General features: G+C 41.7%; 1 protein-coding gene across 1 annotated transcript in view; it reads right to left on the reverse strand.

The window, feature by feature from the left end:
- grid2 (glutamate receptor, ionotropic, delta 2) overlaps nucleotides 1–26026 on the reverse strand; it is a gene marked incomplete at both ends in the record, with an annotated part of 761628 nt that overhangs the window by 315566 nt on the left and 420036 nt on the right. The window contains 1 exon segment of the mRNA XM_084053861.1: nucleotides 2565–2852. Coding sequence (XP_083909987.1) covers nucleotides 2565–2852 — 288 coding nt within the window.

The raw sequence follows: 26026 nt of genomic DNA on the forward strand, positions 1-26026 counted from the left end.
CATCATGAATCCGACCTTTAACTAAAGTGTTACCTGGTAGTTATAATAACCTGTTCCACTGAGTTTATAATGCATTATGACCAGCACTTATAACTTATATTATTATAAGTTATACAACTTCATAAACCTTGCTATAGGTTGCTATGCATAATTATAAACATTAATAACAAGGGTTATAATGCCTTATAAGTGCAACATAATGCATTATAAATGTGGTTATAACGCATTATAGACCTGACCTTTACATAAAGTCTTACCAAAGGGGGTGTACACATTCACGCAGACACACACATGCATGCTATACACGTGCAGTGTGCACACACCTGTTCTGTATGTTTGCACACACACAAAAACAGCTAAGCGCCAGGGTTCCAGAGGGACGCTGGGAGATTGCGGAGACAGAGTGGCACTTTATGAAAGAGACACGGGATACTAGTCAAGTGTTAGAGTTAATGGTCTGGAAAGAGGGAGAATGAAGAAAGAGACGGAGAGAAGGAGGGAAGAAGGGATGGATAGAGAGAGTAGAGAGGGAAAAAAACATACACACAGACAGATGGACAGAGGAATATTATGCATTCAGATCACATCTACATATCCTCTTAGCATTTCTCTCTTCCCCTCTCCCATAGATACAGCTACTGAGTGGCCTTTCATGCACTAACAATATGTTGTAAGTGCACGACATTAAACTACCATCATGTCACTGTGTGTATTCATGTTTATGCGTGTTTGGGTTCAAGGTGTTCTATTATCATATGCACAATTGCAGGCAGGGAAATTACTTTGTGTGTGCGCGTGTGTTTGAGTGTGTGTGCGCGTGCGCAATGCGAGTGTGAATGTATGCAGGCTATTGTGTGATCCATGAATGTGTGTGTGTGTGTGTGTGTGTGTGTGTGTGTGTGTGTGTGTGTGTGTGTGTGTGTGTGTGTGTGTGTGTGTGTGTGTGTGTGTGTGTGTGTGTGTGTGTAGACTCAAACCAAACTTAACCAAACTAACTTTTTGTGTGAATAAAATGATGTTGTGTCCATCTGTATCGTAGAGTATGTTAATAAAATATAACTATAAATATAACGAAGTATGGGTTTACGTGGTTAAATAAAGTTACACTAAGCCTTAACTCCCCCCCCCAAAAAAAAAATACTTGCCTAAGCAAAGCAAAGATTGATGGTAAATATGAAATACTGGAACTTTGAGTCAACATGCACACAGTCTCACGTTTTGATTCATACAATAAATGTTGTGTCCGGGTATATCTCAGTCTTGCCTTTGGACCAGAAGGTCATGTGTTCGATCCCGTGCATCGCCAACTCAGCGTATGAGTAGCACGGCTTGGGTGTGGCAAGTTGTGCGGTAAGTACTGGGAGCTGATGGTAGGTGTGGCGCTCCACCTCAGCATAGACTCAGGGATAGACTCCTGCGTTCTCAGCTGATACTGACAATAAGCCTCTCAGACCTACTTGTATAAATGAAACATCTTGTAACTTACAGCATACTACACATTTGCGGAGTGTTCTTTTTCATACTGTATATAGGACATGTGTGCATGTTTGTGTGTGTGTGTGTGTGTGTGTGTGTGTGTGTGTGTGTGTGTGTGTGTGTGTGTGTGTGTGTGTGTGTGTGTGTGTGTGTGTGTGTGTGTGTGTGTGTGTGTGTGTATTTCCACGATACATTCATTAGTTCTCTAATGTCCTACCATGCTGAGAGACCATTAATAATGTTACATCACATATATTCAAAATGCACACACCGCTAGGCTCTTAGGATCGACCTACTATAGATACCAGCTGATGTGAGTCCTCTGCCTAATCTACTGCAATGTCTGCTCTCTCTCACATGGTGGACGGATGTCGGCAGGGGTGGGAAGAACCTCAGTACATTCACAAACCACAACCATTTGAACAATGCACCATGCACTATAATTATGACAAATAGCGAAAATAGCCAATCTGTGACATGTTGTGAGCTTGTAGATCTGCTATTTTCACAATCTCTTTGAAACTTTTTGTTTGCCTACTACATAATGATATGCCCAAAATAGGGATGCCAGGGTACGTGGTTAAAGGACAAGAGCAGTTTGGTAGAGGGTTGGGTTGTGAGTTGCCACAATGTAACTCCAAAGGCGGACAAGAAATCAAAAAAGAATTGCTCCATTGACTAGAAATTGTTAATTCAAAATATGCTCCTCGTTGACTGACGTTGTATGGTGAAACAGCTCTCAAAGTCACTCTTTTAGTCCGTAAAGGAACGCACACAAAGCTGATTCAGACAATATAGAACATCACAAAACTCACTTTTTTATATATAAAATGTCAACTTCCTGTTGATTTTGCAATTTTTATCAGGAAGGAAACCCGGACTGGATCAAATCAAAATCAACAGGAAGTTGACATTTTTATTCAAAAAACAAACAGGGTTTGTGATTGTCTGAATCAGCTTTGTTTGTGATCGTTTATGGGCTAAAACAGTGACTTTGAGATCTTACACTTTCTATTTTCCCATAGACATACATCGGGAGATTTTATGCACAGTAGCCACTGTGAATATACATGAGCGCTCTCACTTACCAAAGTCAGAATCGTAGAAGAGGACGAACTTCTGCCAGCCGTACTCGGAGACCACCTGCATGATGACGTCATTCAGGTAGACGGGCGGGCGGACCATCAGGGTGTAGTCATCTGTCCCAGGGAGGCGGCTGGTCATCGGGCAGGCTGAGCGGGGCGTACCGGCCGGGGATCGCTGGATGAAAAGGAGGGGGATGTGCATGGCGTCCGCCAGTGTCTGGAGGCTGCCGGCCGACATGCAACCGATGGAGCTCACCAATGCCAGGATGCCACGGTTCATCAGCTCACATGCTGCATTGGAAGGAAGGAAGAAATAGGTGTATAAATTGTAAATTGAGAGAGGACGGAAACAAGAGAGACAGAAAAAACCTAACAAATCAGTGTGTTTTCTGTATGCAAAGACTGTGGCCAATTGGCCTACTGTAAAACACTGACAACTAGAATGCAAAAGCTCTGCAAAGCTGTAATTGGTGCAAAAGGAGGATTGTTTGATTATGTAAAGTTTGATGAATAGAACAATTCTATGAAATAAAACAAATATTATAACATTGTCAATGTATTGACCAAGTTCTAGTCAATGCAACCTTATGAATTATGAAAGTATACATTTCTATAAATGTCTTTCTTTCTTTCACAATTTCTGCATGATTCCAAACTTTTGAATGCTAGTGAAGAGACACACAGTATCTCATATTGTAATGAGTGATTCTGATGTTTGCCATCAAAGCACAATGCTCACTGGAATAAAGATTATTTCGGTGCTATTTTCAGTGACATTTACACAAATTATAGAGGTTATTTTAAGGGGGGCATAGAGTTTGTGAATGCTCTGTGCTAAGATATTGCACAAAAATATGAATCAATCTCTCTCTCTCTCTCTCTCTCTCTCTCTCTCTCTCTCTCTCTCTCTCTCTCTCTCTCTCTCTCTCTCTCTCTCTCTCTCTCTCTCTCTCTCTCTCTCTCTCTCTCTCTCTCTCTCTCTCTCTCTCTCTCTCTCTCTCTCTCACACACAAACATACGTAAACACAAACTTAGAGCGGACACAGATGCACATACAGGCCCGAGGATAAACTCAGGCAGAGTTTCATTCCTGTGTGCATCTCTCTCAAACCAACACGCAGGTGCTGTGGTTGTTCCAGGACAGGAGCTCCCAGGTGCTCGTGTTCTGTGCACCACAAAGACAGATGGCCTCTCTTTATTATTTTTTGCTCCATCGTACAACAGCGCTGCACGTTGAAAAGGATCGACAGTCTCGATCTATAAGCTGGGCTAATTTCAGTGTACGGCAAAGTATCAGGCTTTACAATTCTCCCATTGCATCTGAAAACATTTTTGCAAATCCTTGAATATACTTTTAAAGCGATTTTTTAAACTCAAATCTTTGCTTCTGGGGGTCTTGGGTGGGGGTACCCAGCCAAATACATATAATTTGGGGGGTCCTTGACATGAAAAGGTTTTGAGGACCACTGATATAGCAACATACGTTTTTCAGAAAACTGTTGTCTGAAAGACATTTTTAGAATCGGCCACGGGTCTTAATGAGTTAAGACACCCCAAACAGCACACTAGGCATTCATACTCAACAATGCCCCCTGCCCTTGCATCCCAACGTGTTATACAGCACAGTATGGTCCCTGGTGTGCATTAACATCCAGGGGTGGTACACGGTAGAATTACATTATAAAAACAGTGTATTAAAATGTTCATTAAGTAATAGTGTGTGTGTGTGTGTGTGTGTGTGTGTGTGTGTGTGTGTGTGTGTGTGTGTGTGTGTGTGTGTGTGTGTGTGTGTGTGTGTGTGTGTGTGTGTGTGTGTGTGTGTGTGTGTGGAAAGTGCGTTTAAAAGTGTATAAAAGAAATTCCATTACACAAAGTGCATTATAAAAAGGGACCCTGGAAGCAAGAGCAGGCAGAAACCCCTATAGTTGTTAGTGTCCCCCTACTGTATCTCATTTACAAGTTCTGGCCCTTATCTCCCATATAGAAAACACCTTCAAAATATACAAAACAATTACCAAAAACCTTATATTTGGGAAAAACTATTACAAACTACTACAAAATAATTTGAGGCGGTAATATACATAACATAATCTTCAAATATATCTCCATCCAAATACAGTACATTTTCTAGATACATTTTTTTGCATTTGTATCAAGTGATGCCCATAATGCCCTCAAAACTTGTGGATATAATGTTTTTTTATTTCTATTTCATGTTTTGGCTTCCTTCACTTCCTCTCTCCACTTCCTACATGAGTTTAAAGCTACAATACAACCCCAATGAATAGAAAACTGGCGAATAGCTACAGTATGTAAAAACAAGACAACTACCATACACAAACAGGTAGGCTAAGCTACAATGGCTAATCAAGCAAACAACTTCACATTAGTCAGCAAACCATCAAATTATCATTTCTGAGTTGTATATAAACAAAGTGTATGAACAAAATGTACTCACAAGCAATGCAATCTATGGTGATGACAAAATGTCTGATATCTTAACTGCAGTCACAAGTTCACAACTTGCATCTCTGATCACCAACACAGGTGTTCTTCATTTCTCTTAATAAGCCCAATTTTGGCCACAGTGCCAGAGGTTAAAGACTTACATAAAATAAATGCACCACGGTGGCTCCCAAATGAAATGCATCAAAATTAAATACAAGGGCCAGAAATGTTTTCCTTGGCCAACAGCAGAGGTAGGAAACAGGCGGCCCGTGGGCCATAACTGGCCTGCCAGCAATAATATCTGGACCGGCGAATTATTTTGTAACTAATAGACAATATCTGACTGATAGTCCCACATACTGCAGGCAAGATGTGGGACAGCAAAGGCTTTAAATTGATGAAACCGGGTAGGATGAAGTTTGTACGCATAGTTCTATTTCCATTCTTTCAATGTTATGTTTTCACTGTCAACTTTCCTTTTGGATGATAAACATCCATTAAAAAAAAAAGTAAAAAATGCAACTGTGTTCCACATGCTACATAGTTTTTCAGTGTAGTAAGAGACCTTGAAACGTCAAAGGCGTATGAATGTCTCTAGATAAAAAAAAATACTGACGCGCGCACACGCGCGCGCGCGCGCGTGCACACACACACACACACACACACACACACACACACACACACACACACACACACACACACACACACACACACACACACACACACACACACACACAGGAAGAACCTCCCACCATGTCATGAGATTTCAGAGGAATTTAACCACACTAAATTCGGTCTGTTTTTCAGACAGTCAGCTGTAAATTGGCACAGCAAGAAGTTCAACTGGACCAGGACAAGTTCTGCTGTTCCATCTGTCTGGATCTACTGACGGATCCAGTGAGTGTTCCCTGTGGACACAGCTACTGCAGTAGGTGTATAGAGGGATACTGGAATCAGGGTGATCGAAGAGGCAGATTCAGCTGTCCACAATGCAGACAGAAGTTCACTCCAAGACCTGTTTTGAAGAAAAACATCTTATTGGCTGACATGATGGATATATTGAAGACGACTGTTCCGGATCACTGCTATGCTGGATCTGGTGATGTGGCCTGTGATATCTGCACTCGGAGAAAACTGAAAGCTGTGAAGACTTGTCTTCTGTGCCGGGTCTCTTACTGTGACACTCACCTCCAGCCTCACTATCAATCTCCTGCCTTTAAGAAACACCAGCTGGTCAATGCCTCCACCGAGCTTCAGGAGAACATCTGCTCTTGTCACGACGAGGTGAGGAAGCTTTTCTGCCGTACTGATCAGCAGTGTATCTGTTATCTGTGCTCCGTGGAAGAACACAAAGGTCATGATACGATCTCAGTTGCAGCAGAAAGGACTGTGAGACAGATAGAGCTCTGTACAAGTCAACAGAACATCCAGCAGAGAGTCCAGGAGAGAAAGAAAGATGTGAAGGTGCTTCACCAGGAGGTGAAGTCCATCAATCACTGTGCTAATAGAGCAGTCAATGACAGTGACACCATCTTTACTGAGCTCACCACTTCCATTAAGAGAAGACGATCTGAGGTGAGGCAGCTAATCAGAGACCAGCAGAAACATGAAGTGAGTCGTGCTGAAGAACAGAAGAAGTGTGTGGAGCAGGAGGTTACTGTTCTGAGGAGGAGACATGCCGAGATGGAGCAGATCTCACACACAAAGGATCACATCCATTTTCTTAACAGTTGCACCCCCCTCTCAATGATCAGTGAATCTACACACCCAGTCAGCAGCGATGTCCGCCCTCTGAGATTCTTTGAAGACTGTGACTGTGGCTATGTCAAAGATGAGTAAAAAACTAGAGGACATTCTTAAAGAGGAACGGACAGACGTCTCAAAGACAGTGAATAGAGTGGATGTTTTACTGCCAACACCAGAACCCACAACAAACAAAGAGGACATTTGTACTAGTATTTGTACTGACCTGTTGCCTTTTCATGTTCAATCACAATTGGCTAAGATTGACCATTATATTTTCTCTGTATTTTTGGTTATATTTTTTTAGTTTTTTTTTGTGTATCTTGTGTTTTCCTTATTTTCTTTCTTTGTCTTTTTCATTATGTCTAAAAAAAAGAAAAAATAAGAGAGATATGATAATGATATGTGTACATTGTGCATTGTCAATAAACTAAAAAACTACTCAATAAACTTAACTACTCCCAAGTTGGGAGTAAAATGGAGCAGTGCTTTGGCCGTGAGTTGTTCCTAAGTGGTTGAGGTTCCAAAGGCGCACGGCTCTCTGATTGTATTGTGGGGATACATATTTATAAAAAAAAAAAAAAGATTGACATCTAAAGTTTGCAGGAGTGGCCCGTTTTGAACAAAATGCCACAAATCATGAACGCAGAGTCCGATTGCGCTGAAACTCTGCACGCACATTCGCACTACGTTGAGGAACAAATGCCACCCTTTCAATATTGCCCTATTATAGTGCCACCAAGAGGCAGATTTTTGCAAAACATCTTTTTTTATGTTATACCTACAAATGTTGTCCGAACATCACACAAATCGGTATATACCAGAACCCAAGACCAGAGAGCTCTTACGATATTAATGTCCAATTACACTGGATTCAAACACTGCTGTCTCTGCAAAAAAAAAAAAAATACTGTAATGTAATGTGTTTGTATTATTCTTTTATGACTGTACTTTAACCTGTTATCTTAAATTCTTTATTGCTGTCACTGTACAGTGGACTAGCACACTATAGTGTAAAATAGAGTGTACGTGGATAAGGATTTGATGCGAGTTGTGGTGGGGGATTGGTGATAATCTAAGTCAGAGTAGTAGACTTCTCAATAAACTGCTATTTAAGTATTCCTCTGAAACTGTCACAGTGCACATAGTAGCACATTGACACGTACAGTAACAATACATTTTAGTCAGCTTTAGTGTGCAGTTATGCGGTGTGTGTGTGTGTGTGTGTGTGTGTGGGGGGGGTGCGGGGGGGGTTGTGCAGAGGGAGATAGAGAGGAAGAGTTTCAGTTTCTTGTCTTGCCCACTTGGGGGCGCCAATGTATGCAAACTTGTACTACAACTAGAAAAGTGCGCTCCTCGGAACGCAGTTCTCTGCCAGGCCGGGTTGCCAGCCCAGGCCGTCAATTTTGGAAGGCAGTTATAGACAATTGAAATGGTATATGAGCAATCGGACTGATACATCTTGATCTACATACATCTACTGATACATCTTGATGATGACTGCAGATATCAGTGACGTTGCTAGGTTTTCAATGTAATGGGTCCTGGGATGCAAGGGTGGTCTTTTAGATGGGTCCCAGGGACATTTTATGGGTCCCACAAAAATGCACAGCGTTTAACTCGTGTTTCATCTTATATGGTTATATTCATGTAGAACATGTATCTGAAAGAAAAGTACACAATTCCAAATCCGACAACTAGAACTTGTAGTACTTGTAGTACTTGATTTGGGTTTAGAAAATAGGCTTGCTATTTTCTGTTGCCCTGCAGCAGGCTTGAGAATCTTTTTTGGTGCCATTTTACACTAACATTATTTTATTTTTATTTTATTTGTATAGTTTATTTTTAATTCACGTTTGTTGTTTTCAAACGTGTTAACCATCAGGTCTGCTACGGGTCTACAGGTCTACGTCATGGCAGAGACGTCACTTTTCAACTCCGCAACAGACGGCCCTTGTGTGTGTGTGTTACACGCAAAATCGTTACCCAAAGAATTCGGTCTGAGCAATGAGCATGCGCAAAATGGCGGCTCCCATGGATCCTTTTGTATCCATTTGTATCGTCTTTCTAAGACTATTTCTACGTGGATTTTATCGTTTATAAAGTAGGATAAAGTAGGATGTGGCCATGCAAAATGGTGGTGTCCCATGGATTTGTAAAATATTCGCGGTAAAAAAAATATTTTACCGCGAATTATTTTCATATTTTGGTGACAATTGTAGTGCGTCCCATGGACGCACCAACGGTGCCATGAATGCGTCCTTTTTCAATACGGTGCATCAGAGACGCAGGACGCAGCATCTCTGAGATATACCAATTTGTGGGAGTTTAGCAAAATGTGTTTTTAAGAAAACGCACAATGGCGGAATCTAGTCTGTCACAAGTGGCTGGGGCCACTTGTGACAGAGAGCTATAGGCCAAGAGCTATAGGCCAAACATGAAGCGGCCTATCAATAGCTTTTGTTGGGGTAACATTACTGTTTGTTTCACTGAGTATAAGTAATTTAAAGTGGACGCTATTGATGTGCACCTGGGCCAGCCCCTCCCCCACAATGGAACGGCTTATGGCTTATGCCCATACTGTCAGCGGCCCTGCCCCCTTCTATCCACTTTTCTCTTCAGCGTTACCCACGCTTTCTTTCTGAGAAAGCAAGCCTGCGATCCGAGGTTGGCCTGTGTATAATCCCACACAGAATAATATGCCAACACTGCAGAAACGAAGCAAATGTACATGAACTGTCAAAGAGCAGAAAGGCGCAGTAGATAGACCAATAGAGCTGAGAAAGGCAGACTCAAACAATGTATGTGTGTCACTTTAAGTTGTAAATTTAACAATTTTATGCTTGGACTTTACCATGTCAAACATGGATAAAATCTATTCCTGAACACAGAATTCTAGGCTGCGTTTACTGCCTTTACTTGTTAATGAGTTTTATAGTTTTGTTGTTTGCATTGCTTGTCTGTAATTTGAGGTTTCATTTGATCTTTTTCAACCAGAATTTTGCATCCCTGCCACCCATCTCTCAAAAGGCCTTACCTTTTGCCACTTACACTGTAAATACTCATTTGTTCTTATAATGACTATAAGGGTAAAAAATAAATTTAAAAATGGCGATGCAGGCACCCAGTAGCAATTACTGTATGTTCAACTCCCTCCCTCCCTACGATTGTCAGTAAATCCCAGTGGGACTACCTTTAGTTGTTCGCATGGGACGTTTTCCACAGTGTTCTAAAAGGCAGGAGTAGATTTGACAGAACACCAGCCAACATGGCAGAACAAGGGTACAGCAAAGAGAATCCTTCAAAGTACAGGCATGATGACACCATTTTATTCTAGTGATGAGGACTAACTACAGTGATCCATGCCATGTTCTAATTACACTATTCAGTAAGTAAGAAATTCATGACTACATTATTTCATGACAGCAGTAGACATAGTCTTCATTTATTTAAGCAAGACGTCTCCTGAATTGAAGTAACAACAGCACTGTTATAAACTGACATGAACTATGTCCTTGTTGATAATATATCAGAGTATGTGATTACATGTATTTATGCATAAACAAATGATCACCCATCATTTGTCATTGCCCTGGCATCCAAGCCACGGCATATAAACCCAAGCTGCAGGCGTGGTTGAATGGCTCAGGCAACACACACACAAACCGACACCGACACCGACACCCACACACACACACACACACACACACACACACACACACACGTGTAGTGATATTGCAGGGCAAATGACAATCGATAACAAAGACAAAGGAAGGAGACCCAACAATACACGTGATTTGATAATAAATGCTAAGCTGCTCTCCAAGATGTAGGCTACGATCAGCCTGAAACAAATTAACGCGATACTATAGTGATGTTGATATTATCAGTTCGTACTTCTATTATCAACCTGTGTATGAGGGAGTCAGGGTACAAGATACCAAGACAGCTATTATGTGGGCACACTACCAACAGCTGATTTGGGTGAGCCCAAATCAGCCCAATCCCAAAACAACAGGTCTAATATGATAACTATGATCTCAAATAGACGAGTCTCCAATTAACTAACAGTATGTTTATTGCAGGGAATGGGAAGGAGTCTATTCAAACTCACTTTAACCGCATGAACCCTAGTGTTGCATAGCCTGAAGATCAGAATCAGATATATCTGCCTAGTGCCTACCAATCAGTAGGCGGAAAAAAAGGAGCGGACCAAGTATAAAACCCTGGGGGACCCCGGTCAACTAGGGTTTCTGTGGAACTTCTTACCATGCATCAGGTACACTCACAGTAGTTAACACAGAGAAGACAATAACATACTCTAGTCTGGACAGAGGCTCCCATTGGGTCTCTGTGTGTGGTGGTGATGAATAGCTGATTTATCCTGTGTGCATCATCATACCCAGCTCAGAGTGTAATTAGTTTGATCTAGGCCAGGTGTGACTGTTTAAATGAGCCATCAGTCCCCTTTTCAACAAAAGCCATGGGTTACTTCAGGCAAGCAAGGCCTCATGTACCCTCATGAATTGATGCGTGAGATTAATGAGAAGGAGATCGACTGAAGTAGTTTTAATCTCTGTAGCCCCTGTGCATGTCCAAAGTTTGAGGAATTAATTAAAGTGTAACATAATGACTAAACTGCAATAGGTCTCACGATAAAGGTGGTCACTGGCTGCCATTACTCTCAAGACCACTGAGCCATTGATTCATGCAGTTTCCAGTGATATGAGCTCCACATACTGGCCATTATTAGATTGTGTGTGCATACGGTGGGCGTGTCTGTGTGTATTAAGTGCATGTGTGCTTAAATGTGAGTGTACGTGTGTATATAATAGGCCTAGACGTGTGTGCGTCTGTACATCTCTCTCTCCTCTGTGCCACTGTGTGTGTGAGTGAGTGAGTTAGTGAGTGAGTGAGTGAGTGAGTGAGTGAGTGAGTGAGTGAGTGAGTGAGTGAGTGAGTGAGTGAGTGAGTGAGTGAGTGAGTGAGTGAGTGAGAGAGAGAGAGAGAGAGAGAGAGCGAGAGAGCATTCCCTTATATCAGAACTGAATGAATGTTTGAGCTATTAAAGTCAGTCATAAGTAATAAATCTAGATTATCCAGATTCCAGACCGTACCGCTATAATAGATGTCAGGCTAACTAGCACATTAGCGGCCTTGCTACAGTGTGGCTACTGTACAGTATAGCATATTAGCTTAGCATCATCAAGGCTTTTGCTAATGGAAAGCTTTTCTAATCCCTTACTTATAAGGGCACTTTGGAGAATTAGTGCCCATCCACTCTACATCACACACTCTTAAGTCTGCAGGGGGGCTCTAGGCGCTAGGCTCATTAAAGTTATTTGCTAATGACTTAAAGGGCCCATGTTGAAGCAGTTTTATGTTACAGTAGCCTACATCACAACAAAGTTTGCAACACTTAGGCCACGTTTAGATGACAACGGTCTCTAGAGAAAGTGACCAAGTCCCAATGCGTTCTCACTTTTTATTCTGCGTTAAGACAGAGGCGCAGCAGCGATTGAAAACGCTGTAGTGTGCATGCCAGGTGGCGGTGACACACTGCCAGATAGACCAGTCACGCATGCGTATTAACCACTTCCGTTCTACTTCCTGTCACAGCTGTTTGTTTACATACACCAATGCAGCGTGGTTCTACTCAGGGTTGCCATGTCCACTTATTATAAGCGACTTTGGGCTTGTTCTTCCTGTAAAATTGCTTGTAAATATTGGTAGTTGCAGGTTGTTTTTTTGGGCTTATGTACAGTAGTTTTTTTTGGGGCTTATGGGCGTGTGGTTGATCTTTTTTTAATATTATTTTATTATTGTTTAAACAGTCCTCAAACACGTGCATGTCAAATTATTGTATTTCTCCGCAGACCCCACCTGAATTAAAACATAAATAAATATATATATATTCCAAATACTATTTCACATTTTCTTTTCAAGATCTTTTTGTGTGCTTGTAGATCGTCTATTTTCAAATAGCCAATGTACTGTATAGGTTTAAAGTGCTCATGTAGCCTTGGGCTTGTTTTCATAGAACTGGCTGCTTATTCTCTCACAAACGGCTCTGCCACTATTCAACACGATGTGACATCACATTCACCTTTTTGATAGCAAAAATAGCCCATCTATTTTTTAAGCTATTTAAAGGGATCATAGGGATGCCAGGCGTAATGTGGTTAAAGAAGAAGGGAGGGAAAGGGCTAGGGGTATTGGTGTTGCATACTAGCTGTTGAAATGACTTTGGCTCAAACAGACACAAATTAGGATATAACCTTCCTGTGTCTTATACTGATATCTCAATACGAGGTCTGACTGTTTTTAAGAAGCAATAAACTATATCCAGCTATTCAGAGTATTGTTGTTAAAGCATTATATCACTATGTGTGTTAGATTTGAGAGGGACGTGCGGGTTCACACACAAGTGCTATATGCTTGATATATCCTAGATGTTTAAATAACCTCAGGCATTGACCCTTTGGATAAATCACAGGATTGATTCCATGTTTATTTCAAGATACTATCTCACCTACGCGTGTGTGTGCGCGCGCGTGTGTGTTGTAGTAGTCTGCATCAGAGCATGTTATTGAGCTCTCTCTCTACCTTGTTGGTCTGTCAGAATAAATGGACTGCCCACAGCTTGCACCCAGCTGTGACCGATGCGTCTCTCAACGTTTCTTATCTGTTTCACCACCCAGGACCACCACCGTCAACCCCCATCCACCCAACCACAGTATGTGAAGCAGAGAAATCAATACCAATGTCAGGGGACGAGTGAAAGAACAACACAACACAGAAACACAGTCGGTGAGCAACTTTCTTGCGATAAATAGAATGGAAATAGAGTTTTGGAAGAAGAGCCTTTCAACCAATGGATGACAAGTAAACCAGGGAAAACTAGAAAAAGAGCTCCTCGGAGCACAGGTCTCCGCCAGGTCAGGTAGGTTATTGTGGCCTCCTGGTGGCGCTATAATAGGCCAATGTGAAAAGGGTGGCATTTCTTCTTAGGCCTTTCAATGGGACACTGCATTCATGATTTGAGGCATTTTGTTCCAAAAATGTGTTTTGCTAAATTAGACCTGCTGGTGGCGCTATAAAGGCCAATGTGAATGTGAAAAGGGGGGCATTTCTTCCTCGGCCTAGTGGGAATCTGCATGCAAACTTTCACAGAAATTGCACACTGCATTCATGTTTTGAGGCATTTTGTTTAAAACTGACCAATCCTGCTAACTTTGGAAGCCACTGTAAGCCAAATAGGATGGAATATGAAATATCGGACAGATCCATCAGAATCACATGACTATGGAGATGCAGTGTACCAATTTGCATGTTTTTTGGACAGAATCTGAAGGAATAATCTCCATAAATGTATTTTACATAAGTCGGCCTCCTGGTGGCGCTGTAAAAAGCAGATGTAAAAAATGCAATCCAATGTTTTTCCTTGGCCTCTAGGGAGTGTGCGTGCAAAGTTTCACGCAGATCGGTGCAGATATAGTTAAAAATGCAAATCGGCCAGTTATAGCGCCACCATGAGGCTGATTTGAAAATGTTCAAGTGGCATTTCTTCCTCGGCCTAGTGGGAATGTGCGTGTGCAATTTTATGGAAATGGTAAGCTGCGTTCATGATTGGAGGCAGTTTGTTCAAAACGGACCAATCCTGCAAACTTTGGAAGCCAACCTTAGCCAATGAGGATGCAATATGGGAAATCGGACAGATCCGGGTTGATCACATGACTATAGAGATACTGTGTACCGATTTGCATGACGTTTGGTTAAAAGCTGTAGGTGTAATGGGAAAAAATGGGTTTTGCACAAATCGGCCTCCTGGTGGCGCTATAACAGGCCCATGTGAAAAATGTGGGGCAGAGGTTCTGAATTGGCATCCAGGGAGTGGGTGTGCACAGTTTCGCAGCGACCGGGCCAACGGTGCCGGAGATTAGCTGGTAACACACAGACAGGACACACACACACACACACACGGACGGAAGGACGGACGGAGGGTAAAACATACTCTCACAATTAGAAATACGTCGGATTGGGGCTCGTTTCTGGTTTGTCTTGACGTGAAACTTTCAGGCAGAGAATACAGTATGTTTTTAATGAGGCCGGGTCCCAGAGTGAGACTAGTGATCAAGTCAGGCACTGGACTGGAACCGTATTTAATACCAGCCCCACACTCGCCCTGTCCTTTCAACCAGAAGCAATCACATTCAATTAATAAGTACACACGTGCTCCCATGCAACGGGCCAAACACAATGGATGACCAGCAAACCTATCTCGCCTGCCCCACTAGGGCCAGGGAACAAGTCTTCTCTCAAGACAGATTCAGCTGCAAAAACAAAGAAAAATATAGCTGCAAGCAGCGATAATACGGGGCCAGTGAGAGAGAGACAGACAGACATGGAAACTGGAGAGAGAGAGATAGTAATGGAAACTGGGAGAGAGAGAGAGAGAGAGAGAGAGATGGAAACTGGAGAGAGAGGGAGGGAAAGAGACAGAGAGAGAGAGAGAGAGAGAGAGAGAGAGAGAGGGAGAGAGAGAGAGAGAGAGAGATGGAAACTGGAGAGAGAGAGAGAGAGAGAGAGAGAGAGAGAGAGAGAGAGAGAGAGAGAGAGATGGAAACTGGAGAGAGAGGGAGGGAAAGAGACAGAGAGAGAGAGATGGAAACTGGAGAGAGAGAGAGAGAGAGAGAGAGAGAGAGAGAGAGAGAGAGAGAGAGAGATGGAAACTGGAGAGAGAGGGAGGGAAAGAGACAGAGAGAGAGAGATGGAAACTGGAGAGAGAGAGAGAGAGAGAGAGAGAGAGAGAGAGAGAGAGACATGGAAACGGAATAGATTGAAAAGAGACATGGAAACGGAATAGATTGATGAGAGAGAGAGAGATGGAAACAGAATGGATTGATTGGACATCTCAACCTATTGCCATTGACAGGAATCGAATTCTCAACCTTCGGACTAATAGGCTTCAACATTACCTATAGTGCTATAGCTTTGTCCAGGCTGATGTTGTCTGTTGAAGATCATAAACTCTTGCCTTCTGTCATGAACCAAGCCAACACTAAGATCACTCGTTCACAAACCATTTACCAATAGAGAAATTGTATGTCTCCTCGCAACCGAAAACAGTGAAAGCAGCTGATCTACAAGCTCAGAAACACGTTGCTATCTGAAAAGTTTTGCGATTGTAGATCGGCTATTTTCAGAATGAAGTATGTCATACATTGAAAAAGCGTACTCTCAAATAAGCATTTCAGGTTATCTTTACCATTTGCACATGTATTCATTGATACAGTCATGTTGTTTGCAATTCAACTTAAATGAAGTCTGCATCAAGTGAGGCTTGAACTGGCGACCTTGAGATTGTGAGGCACTCATTTAAGGGAGACGCCATTGGACCAACAGACAAGGAACTGTGAAAAAGGAGACCACACAGATGATACAGTTTCACGCAAATAGCTGAAAAATCCTGGGTTTAAGTGTTTTTCAAACTGCTCGAAATTGCGGACAAACTAAGGGCGGAGCTTACTGGTCAAAGCGATAGATGTGTTCCTCATGAGTCAAGGCACAAGTGTAAGCAAGTTTCACGACTTTCGGCCAAACGAGGCATGACTTTTGCCTGTTTAAAGTTTGCATTTAAAAAAAATTGCTATAGCGCCCCCCTTTGGCCAATTGGAGTGAGATTGGTTTCAGTGATATTTGGAATGACTCTCTACATTACTGCAACGTTTCAAAGAAATGTGAGTCTTGCATGTATGTGTTAGGGGCAGATGAATAATTTTCATAAAACTGCAATAGTTAAAATCTATTTCCTCCTGGGATTTTTGAGTAATCTGCACGAAACATTTTACACATGAACTTAGGACCTTTGCCGACAAAACAAAAGCGGCGGATTTTCCATAAGTGAAAAAATGCAGAAGTTATGAGCCAATGGCTGTTTTTCATATAATTCAAAATGGTGGGCGATCTAAAGGTCAGAGGTCAAAAGTCAGACCACGAAAGTTGTCGGGCATGAAGAGACGCATGTGTGTATCAAAGTTTCATGGTTGTAGGTCAAACAGGGCATGAGTTGTACCTGTTCAAAGTTGGCACTTTCAATTGAGTGCTATAGCGCCACCCTTTGACGAATGAGTGTGAGAATTATTTCTTGATAGTTTTACATGTGCATCTACCATATGGCCGAGTTTCGTAAAAAGCGTATGCACGGTTAAGCCAGAATTGCCAAAAACAAGTACTTTTAAAACTGCTCAAAATTGCGGACAATCTAAGGGCGGAGCTTACTGGTCAAAGCGATACATGTGTTCCTCATGAGTCAAGGCACAAGTGTAAGCAAGTTTCACGACTTTCGGCCAAACGAGGCATGACTTATGCCTGTTTAAAGTTTGCATTTTCAAAGAATTGCTATAGCGCCCCCCTTTGGCCAATTGGAGTAAGAATGGTTTCAGTGATATTTGGAATGACCCTGTACATTTCTGCAAAGTTTCAAAGAAATGTGAGTCTGCATGTATGTTTTAGGTGCAGATGAATAATTTTCATAAAACTGTAATAGTTAAAATCTATCTCCTCCTGGGATTTTTGAGCAATCTGCACGAAACGTTTAACACTTCAACTTTGGACCTCTGCCTACAAAAAATTCCAACGGATTTTCCATAAGTGAAAAAATGCAGAAGTTAGGAGCCAATGACTGTTTTTCATATAATTCAAAATGGTGGGAGATGTAAAGGTCAGAGGTCAAAAGTCAGAGGGCGAAAGTTGTTCAGCATGAGGAGACGCATATGTGTATCCAAGTTTCATGGCTGTAGGTCAAACAGGGCATGAGTTGTACCTGTTCAAAGTTGCCATTTTCAATTGAGTGCTATAGCGCCACCTTTGGACGAAAGATTGTGAGAATTATTTCTTGATAGTTTTTCATGACCATCTACCATATGGCCGAGTTTCGTAAAAAGCGACTGCACGGTTCAGCCAGAACTGCGAAAAGTGGCAGAAGAAGAAGAAGAAGTGACAGAATACTGCCAATAACAAAACAGGTCCAGAGCTGAGCTCTGGCCCCGTAAATATATTTCTCTTTACTGAATGGGTTAACAAGTGAAACAAAACGATCATTGTTAACCCACATTACCCTATAACTGACAAGGGCAATCTTTTTCATACTACATATTTACTACATACAGTATATACTACGTCAATATACATGTATATCGACACATAAGGCATGCGGGTCATTCATAGATGGATTGTCGACTACATGCACACATTTGACAAAGTTAGTTAGAGCAAGATTGTTTTTATATTTATGTATTAGATATTTTATATGTGATTTCATGTTTACATTTACTTTAAAAATGAGGGGCCAAATACATAGTGATTTTTATTAGATTTAAGGCCCAATATTTCTACAAATGCTACAAATTGCTACAAAACCTGTGATAGCCAGTCATGTTGGGGATAAACAAGAAGTTGAAGCGTAAATTTAGGTCTGATAATGATGTACCGTGCATGTTAAAATTATGTATACTTTTATATTTCCTAAAGCATTCATTTATTCTTATTTTTTTTTTACATTTTGGAAAAACACTGCCAATTTAACGTTGAGGTGCCCACAGGGTCTAGGTCCCCACTGGACCTGTATCCTTCCTGTGTATACCTGATTATCAGAGCTAATTCAATAAGGTTTTAGAACCATTTTCTAGCGTCCAAACTGCATACACCTGTACCACTGCAATTACTCAAATGGATATTACTACTGCACCACCTGCACACTAAGTTTACTACCTACTCCTAACTACTGTTGTACCCCTGTAACTGAAAACATTTAACAAGTCTGATGTCCTGTACATATTCTGTAAATGATGCTACATTCTGCAGAGAGCAACGTGACAGGCAAGATTCCTTCTGTACTGTATGTGTGAACATACAGTACTCGTGAGGACCGGCATTGAAAATGAATATGTCTGGAAAATAGTGACACGCAGTGAGCTTGCAGATAGACAAATTCTCGGCGTGTGACATCGGTGCACAACTACAATAGAATAGAATACTTTATTGCCAACCATTCAAAAGCATTGCAGTGCCTTTAAAGGCGTCAACATGGATATGACGCAAAACAGCAGAAGCTCGTGTCCATTGTGGTCCATGATAGACATTTAACTAAGTATACTAAGTACAAAAATAGGGAAAACTCTAACCCCATTATCCCAAACCTAACCTCTAAATGACTAATTCTAATCCTAAACTCAACCTGAATATTTTCCTAATGTAAACCTTTTCCTAAAATAATTTTAACAATAAAACAACCATTTCTGTTGAGAGAACTCACACACACACACACACACACACACACACACACACACACACACACACACACACACACACACACACACACACACACAGTGTGTAGGGATAATGATGCACAGCGGTATACAGTGCAGTGCAGTGGTGAATGCGGTAGTAAACATACTCGAATCTCATTTCAGCCGGTGCAGTTTTCCGAGCATCATACAGTATTCATATTCATTCTATAAACCGTAGCAGACACTGCAAATTGTCAGCTCCACGATGATAACAATAACAACACACATCTGTGGTGTGTGTGTGTGTGTGTGTGTGTGTGTGTGTGTGTGTGTGTGTGTGTGTGTGTGTGTGTGTGTGTGTGTGTGTGTGTGTGTGTGCGCAAGCGCATGTGAATGACCTATTTGTGTCAACAGTATTCTCCCAGATCTATAGATTCAAAAGCCCTGTGATCCATCAGTGATGGGTTGTACTTGCTTGTGCTTCGTGTCGCGCACCGAAAATAGCCGATCTACAAGCTCACAACGCGCCGGATGTGACATGTTGTGACCTTGCAGATCGGCTATTTTCGCTGCGCGACACCACCGCGTAACTAAGTATACTGTGTATCAGGCAATTCTGTGCTGTCAGCCTGATATAAAAATATAAAATACAATAATAAAATGTGTGTGTGTGGGTGTGTGTGTGTGTGTGTGTGTGTGTGTGTGTGTGTGTGTGTGTGTGTGTGTGTGTGTGTGTGTGTGTGTGTGTGTGTGTGGTTGTGAATGAGAGTCGGCGCGGTAGGCTGGCTGATATAAAGTTCTATAGGGAATTAGCAGTTGAATTATGGCACACAACGGGGCAGACCTTGGTACCGTATGGATCGTCTGCCTCTCTCTACTTTGTCTCTCTAGAAACATTCCTCTTTTCTCCTCACTCGCTCTCTCAATCATCCTCTCTCCTCCGTCTCCCTTTCTCTCTCCATTCCCCAGCCACGCCACCCCACCCCCCTCCCTCAACCCCCATATGTGAACTGTCTGTCTGTTGTACAGCACTTTGCAGTCTTTTTAATACACCAGGTGTATGTTTTTAATAGCCACATTAACCTAACCCTGGTGTTGGAGTTTCGACCTTGAAAACTGGTTTGGGGGGATATCTGATAGATTTCAGTTCAGCTCTTTACTGAAGGATTGTGGCATTACAATGGTGCATAATAACCAGACGTTTCTGAAATAAAATACACAGAAATAATAATACATGAATAGTATGAATGACTGATGACTGGTATTGACAAGAGCTGTAAATAAAACTGCATGAATTAAATTAAACCAAAGCGATGTTGTCATAATACAACAAAGTACAACAGCAACTGTAGTATCAACTAATATTACAGCACAATGATATCACATCAGCTGCATTAGCTGTGTGTTCACAGTACTACAGGCCAAGCTAGCTTGACTAGTAGCCAGTTAGCTCAATGACTATTACACAAACAGGCTAATTGCTGGAATGAGTTCTATCAACAGAACAACAGCACAGAGAAAGATTCTCTTAACACAGGTCAAATACAATACCATGAAAGGCAATGAGATTCAAATAATTGTGTAACACAAACATTTAACTATGAATATGACAACTTACATGATCATTGATTTCAGTCTGTGAGCAGTGAGTGCACCATAACAAGCAACAAGTGAAGTAACAGGTGGTAAAGCAACAGGAAGGAAGAAGAGCAAAGCAACCTGATGCTTCAAAATAAAAGTCTGTCAGAGTCTCTGAACATGAATAATTCACAACACCTGGCAAGTTATTATAGGCGGAATAAAGTAACAAAATGTGTTTGAATAAAATAAAAAAAAATTAATGAAAAATATATAAATTAATAAATACATATATATTTACATTTTTGTAACAAGTGTGTAGAAGTGGTTAACCTAACCCACACCTCGCCCACAAGGACATTTTCTTGGGTGCTTGGACTGACATGCACAAGGAAACTTTTGGCACCATTGGGTGTGTGGACTTAAAGGTAGGGTAAGTGATATTTTTGGGTTAAAACAAAAAGTATTTTGTTAAAAGGTTAAAGCACTATATTCTGATAATAATCATTGCTATAGAGTGTTTGTTCAGTAACAGGAGTCTCCCCGTCTCTCCAGCTCTTTAATAAACAGAAAATACATTTTTCGGTAGGTGTCAAAATCTCAGCCAATCAGGAGAAGGTACCCATTTTTAAGCTTCATTTTTATAGTGTTCCAGTTCCAATTTTGCCTGCTCATTTCTTAGTGTCATCACTTCCAATTTAACTTGTTTAATCTATATCCTGATTGAGTTCTCTATCCTGATTGGATAAAATTGGAAATGAAACTGAAACTGAAACAAAAATGCATTTTCTGTTTTATAAAGAGCTGGATAGACAAGGAGACTCCTTTTACTGAACAAACACTCTATAGCAATGAGTACTATCAGAATATAGAGCTATTTAACACTTATTTTAACCAAAGAAAATCACTTACCCTACCTTTAAATGAGTAGTTCAAGTCATTTTCAAAAAAAATACTTCATCAATTAGGCCTACGCACCCCATGAAGCCTTGAATTCATGGAGATTCATCTTCCCAAAGAAAGACATTAGCATCTTTAGACAAAAACAAAGAAAAACATATATCTTTCCGCCAGTCATCAAATTATTGGCTTAGGAATGTGACAAAATAAAAGCATCTCCACGAATTCAAGGCTTCATGGGGTGTAATTGATAGAAAATAAGTCATTTTTAGCACATACAACGATTATCAATAAAGAGGTCAAAGTCAAGGTCTCTTCCATCCATTCATTCCAATCTCTCTTTCTTCCTCTGTCCTCTTCTACATCACACGCACAGACACACACACACACCTCCGTTATGTCCCTCTTCATCTGCATACACTCCTCTCAGCCCAACCTCCTCCATCCATCCACATCCTCAGCCTCGTTGCTACAGCACTCAGGTCTTTATGATGTCGAGCACTGCCTTCGCTCATCTGCCTCATCCCTCTCTCCATGTCCCCCTCTCTCTTCATCCCTACCCCCCCCTCACACACACACACACATGCATAACGTGAACACTACCCATCCTCATTTAAATACGTCGCCCCCATAAGACGAGACTTAACGACGCATATTTCCACCTCCAAGGACCTGCTTCATTTATTCTCTTTCAATCGCCTTCCTTCCATCCGTCCCCTCTTCTCCCCTCCCTCCATATATCTCTCCCATCCCTCCTTCCCTGGGTGCAGGCTCTGTATGGAGACTTAAAGTGGCCTCAGCTGTTACATATGGACTTAATCCTCCTCCCCGGCCTTTAGTCATCCCTCTCTCAACACTCACTGCTGTATATCTGCCTGGCTCTCAGCACCAGCGGTGGAAAGTAGATTTACTCAAAATACTGTGCTTAAGTACAATTATGAGGTACTTTCGCTTTACTTGAGTATGTCCATTTTTCACTTTATACTTGTACTCAAGTACATCTCAAATATTACTTACATGTAGTAGACTTTGATTATTATTACAAAATACGTACATTAACCACATATAAGCCCTGTTTTAGTGTTTTATACTTCGGCTATTCGAAAATAGAATCCAATGCGTTGTGAGCTTGTAGATTGTCTATATTGTCTAAAAATGGGCCATTCATAATGAGCAGCTACTTTTACTTTGGTACCATATTAGTAAGTAAGTATATTTTGATGCCAATACTTTTGTACTTTTGCTCAAGTCAGTTGAATACAGGCCTTTTACTTGTAAAATAATATTTCCATTATTGTGGTATTGTCTGTTACTTATGTAACACATCAGAGTACCTCTTCCACCACTGCTCTCCAGACTCTGTGCTGTACTGTATATCTGCCTTTAGCTCCCAGTGCTCTACCTTCCTCATGCTCTCATTTCTTATTCTCTCATCGCCGGCTCTACCACCTTCTGCTAGCCACTTGAACCTCATCATCCATATTCTGGGGGAAACATTAGCTAAAAAATAAACAGATCTACAAGCTCACATTGCGTCGCCCACAACGTGTCGACCATGGTACCACTTAACAGGCCACATAGGTTTATGGACCGATGGAAGCAACAGCAGTATCACAATGAAAACTCACTTTTCAAGGTGTTAAAGAAAACTACCATGACATTTTTTATGTACATTTCTTTTAATGTTACTGTTCTGAGTGTTTTGCCAATTATTTGGGGGCCCCACTTGCAATATCCTCACGGCCCACCCCACGGCCCACCCCACGGGATCAGAACCACTGGTATAGAGGGTTTAATTGGTCCATCCATCCGGTGTAGATGTCTCTGTGTGTCGTATAGCTCGCTGTGGGCAGGAGATGAAGAGGTCCCCCCTGGGGAGCATCTGCAGCTCAACTGTTCATGGCCCCCTGGGGGCTTCTCTACCCACTGTCACCTCCCCGGGACACAGCTCTGATCTGCACCCTCATCCTCAGCCTCTCATCCCTGCCTCCTTATGCTGTCTGTCTGTCTGTCTGTCTGTCTGTCTGTCTGTCTGTCTGTCTGTCTCTTTCAATTAAATCCCAATGAGATTGTTGGCATGAGAAAACATTAAAAACTAAGAAATGTATGTACAATTTACATGTACCCCCCCCCCCCCCTCTCTCTCCCTCTAATATATCCCTGTCCCTATCTCTCTCACCTTATCATCTGTCATCTATCTCTCTCCAGTTGTCTCTCTTCAGATTATAATTGCTGGCCTTTAAATCACATCAATAACCAGGATGCCATTATACTGTAAATGAACGCACACACACATCCATATACATACACACACACACACACACACACACACACACACACACACACACACACACACACACACACACACACACACACACACACACACACACACACACACACACACATAAACACACTGAAAGTGTGCGTGAGAGCAAGAGATACGCACTGGGCATGGAGACAAATTGATTGTTGGATGCTGGATTCGCTCGCTCTCTCTTTCTCTCTAGCCTACTCTATCTCCCATTCTCATTGTGAGCAGAGGTAATGACCCATTTGTCAAAGTTTTAATCAAATTTAGACAATGGATTGGATGCTATTAGCTCGGTATGCCTCTGTTTTTATTTCCTTTATAGACGACAGATGCCGCACATTTCCCCACTTGCTATATAAATTAAAGGGGAATGCCATAATAGGGCTGTGTGCAAGTGCATTAATAGCGTGTGTGTGTGTGTGTGTGTGTGTGTGTGTGTGTGTGTGTGTGTGTGTGTGTGTGTGTGTGTGTGTGTGTGTGTGTGTGTGTGTGTGTGTGTGTGTGTGTGTGTGTGTGTGTGTGTGTGTGTGTTAGGCCTTTGTGTGTGTACTAAACACTAAGCTATATTATCAATTACACAGTGATAAGCATTCATTGATGATGTTGCATGGCAGTGAGCTGACCTTTCTATTGACTGAATATGATGAGCAAAATGAACTGATGTTCGTACGTGTGAGCGCAGTCGAGCTGGCAGGGAGGCTATTTGTACAGTGCTTCACAAGATACAATTGTCGCATTGCACCGCGTTGTGAGCTTGTAGATCTACTATTTTAGTTATTTTGTGTATATATACATATATATATATATATATATATATATATATATATATATATATATATATATATATTATTTGTTTCACATTTCTGCCTAGAACGACAAAAATAGGGATGCCAGACTGGAAGTGCTTAAAGGTTGTGTTTGTGGACCATTTTGCAACAAAAGCCATCCATCCCCTTGCGTTCCCCACTCATCCGCCCCTTGCTGTCACAGACAGCAGTGGGTTGAAAAAGCAGATGCAACCCAGACAAGGAGCTACTGTGAGAGGGGTAGAGAGAGAGAGAGAGAGAGAGAGAGAGGGAGAGGGAGAGGGAGAGGGAGAGAGAGAGAGAGAGAGAGAGAGAGAGAGAGAGAGAGAGAGAGAGAGAGAGAGAGAGAGAGAGAGAGAGAGAGAGAGAGAGAGAGAGAGAGAGAGAGAGAGAGAGAGAGAGACAAGGGCTGGAGAGAGAGAGAGAGAGAGCTGGAGGGGGGTAAATAGAGGATGTAGAAAAGGGGTTTAAAGGAGGATTTAGAGAGTAATTTGGGGATATGTAGATCAGTGGGAAAGAGGAGAAACAGAGGGAGGATGGAAAAGGGGATTTTTGGTGGAGGCCACACGTAGCGACGAAGAAAGGAGGAAAATATAAAGGCCTGCAGAGACAGATGTAGAGAAATGCAAAGCAGTAGGGAGGAGGAGGTGTGGAAGGGAGGGTGGGGATGCTACATTGAGTAGAAGGGGGGATGCATGAATTATGGAAAAGCCTGTGGGTAGATCCATAATGATAGATCACTCTATCTGAGATACTTCAATTAGGGCGAAACTCTGCATGCTGATTCACAGATGAAGGGAGCAGAAAGCAGAGAGAATGGGAAGAGAGAGAGAGAGAGAGAGAGAATCGATGGTGAGCATGTAATGGCTAAGATGATAAACACGACCATAATGATGGTGAAATTCCACATCCAATTAAGTGCAAAGTTGTTTGTCTTGGAATAATGTTCTGTGCTGGCGCACTGTACAGTGAGATGAAAAATAAAAAATAAAATAAAACACTGTGTGGGTTGGATCTTTGTCCTAATCTTGTAATCGACTTAACAGGAGCTAGATATCGTCGTAGAACACCGTGCAGTGTTCTTCTGCTAAATGAAAAACACTGAGAAGGGCATGCTTAAAAAGAAAAACTGTTCAGACGAGTGCATCACTCAAATAGTCTTTCACCTCCATATTTGCAGTTGCTTCATCACAACACTGCACTTAACTGCACAGAATCCAACTTGACATCACGTGAACCCTTTCAAGTTCATTACGGCTGACGAGACGGGCTGGTCCCAGACCGGTTTGTTCTGAAATGGTTTTGAAGAAGCTTCCCCCAGTATCCCCAAAGTCATACATAGGATATTAGGACTGAAATTATGCTTCTTTCCAATTCATCACACATGGC

Source organism: Gymnoscopelus microlampas (genome assembly GCF_963454915.1).
Source record: "Gymnoscopelus microlampas genome assembly, chromosome: 4".
Classification (NCBI taxonomy): Eukaryota; Metazoa; Chordata; class Actinopteri; order Myctophiformes; family Myctophidae; genus Gymnoscopelus; species Gymnoscopelus microlampas.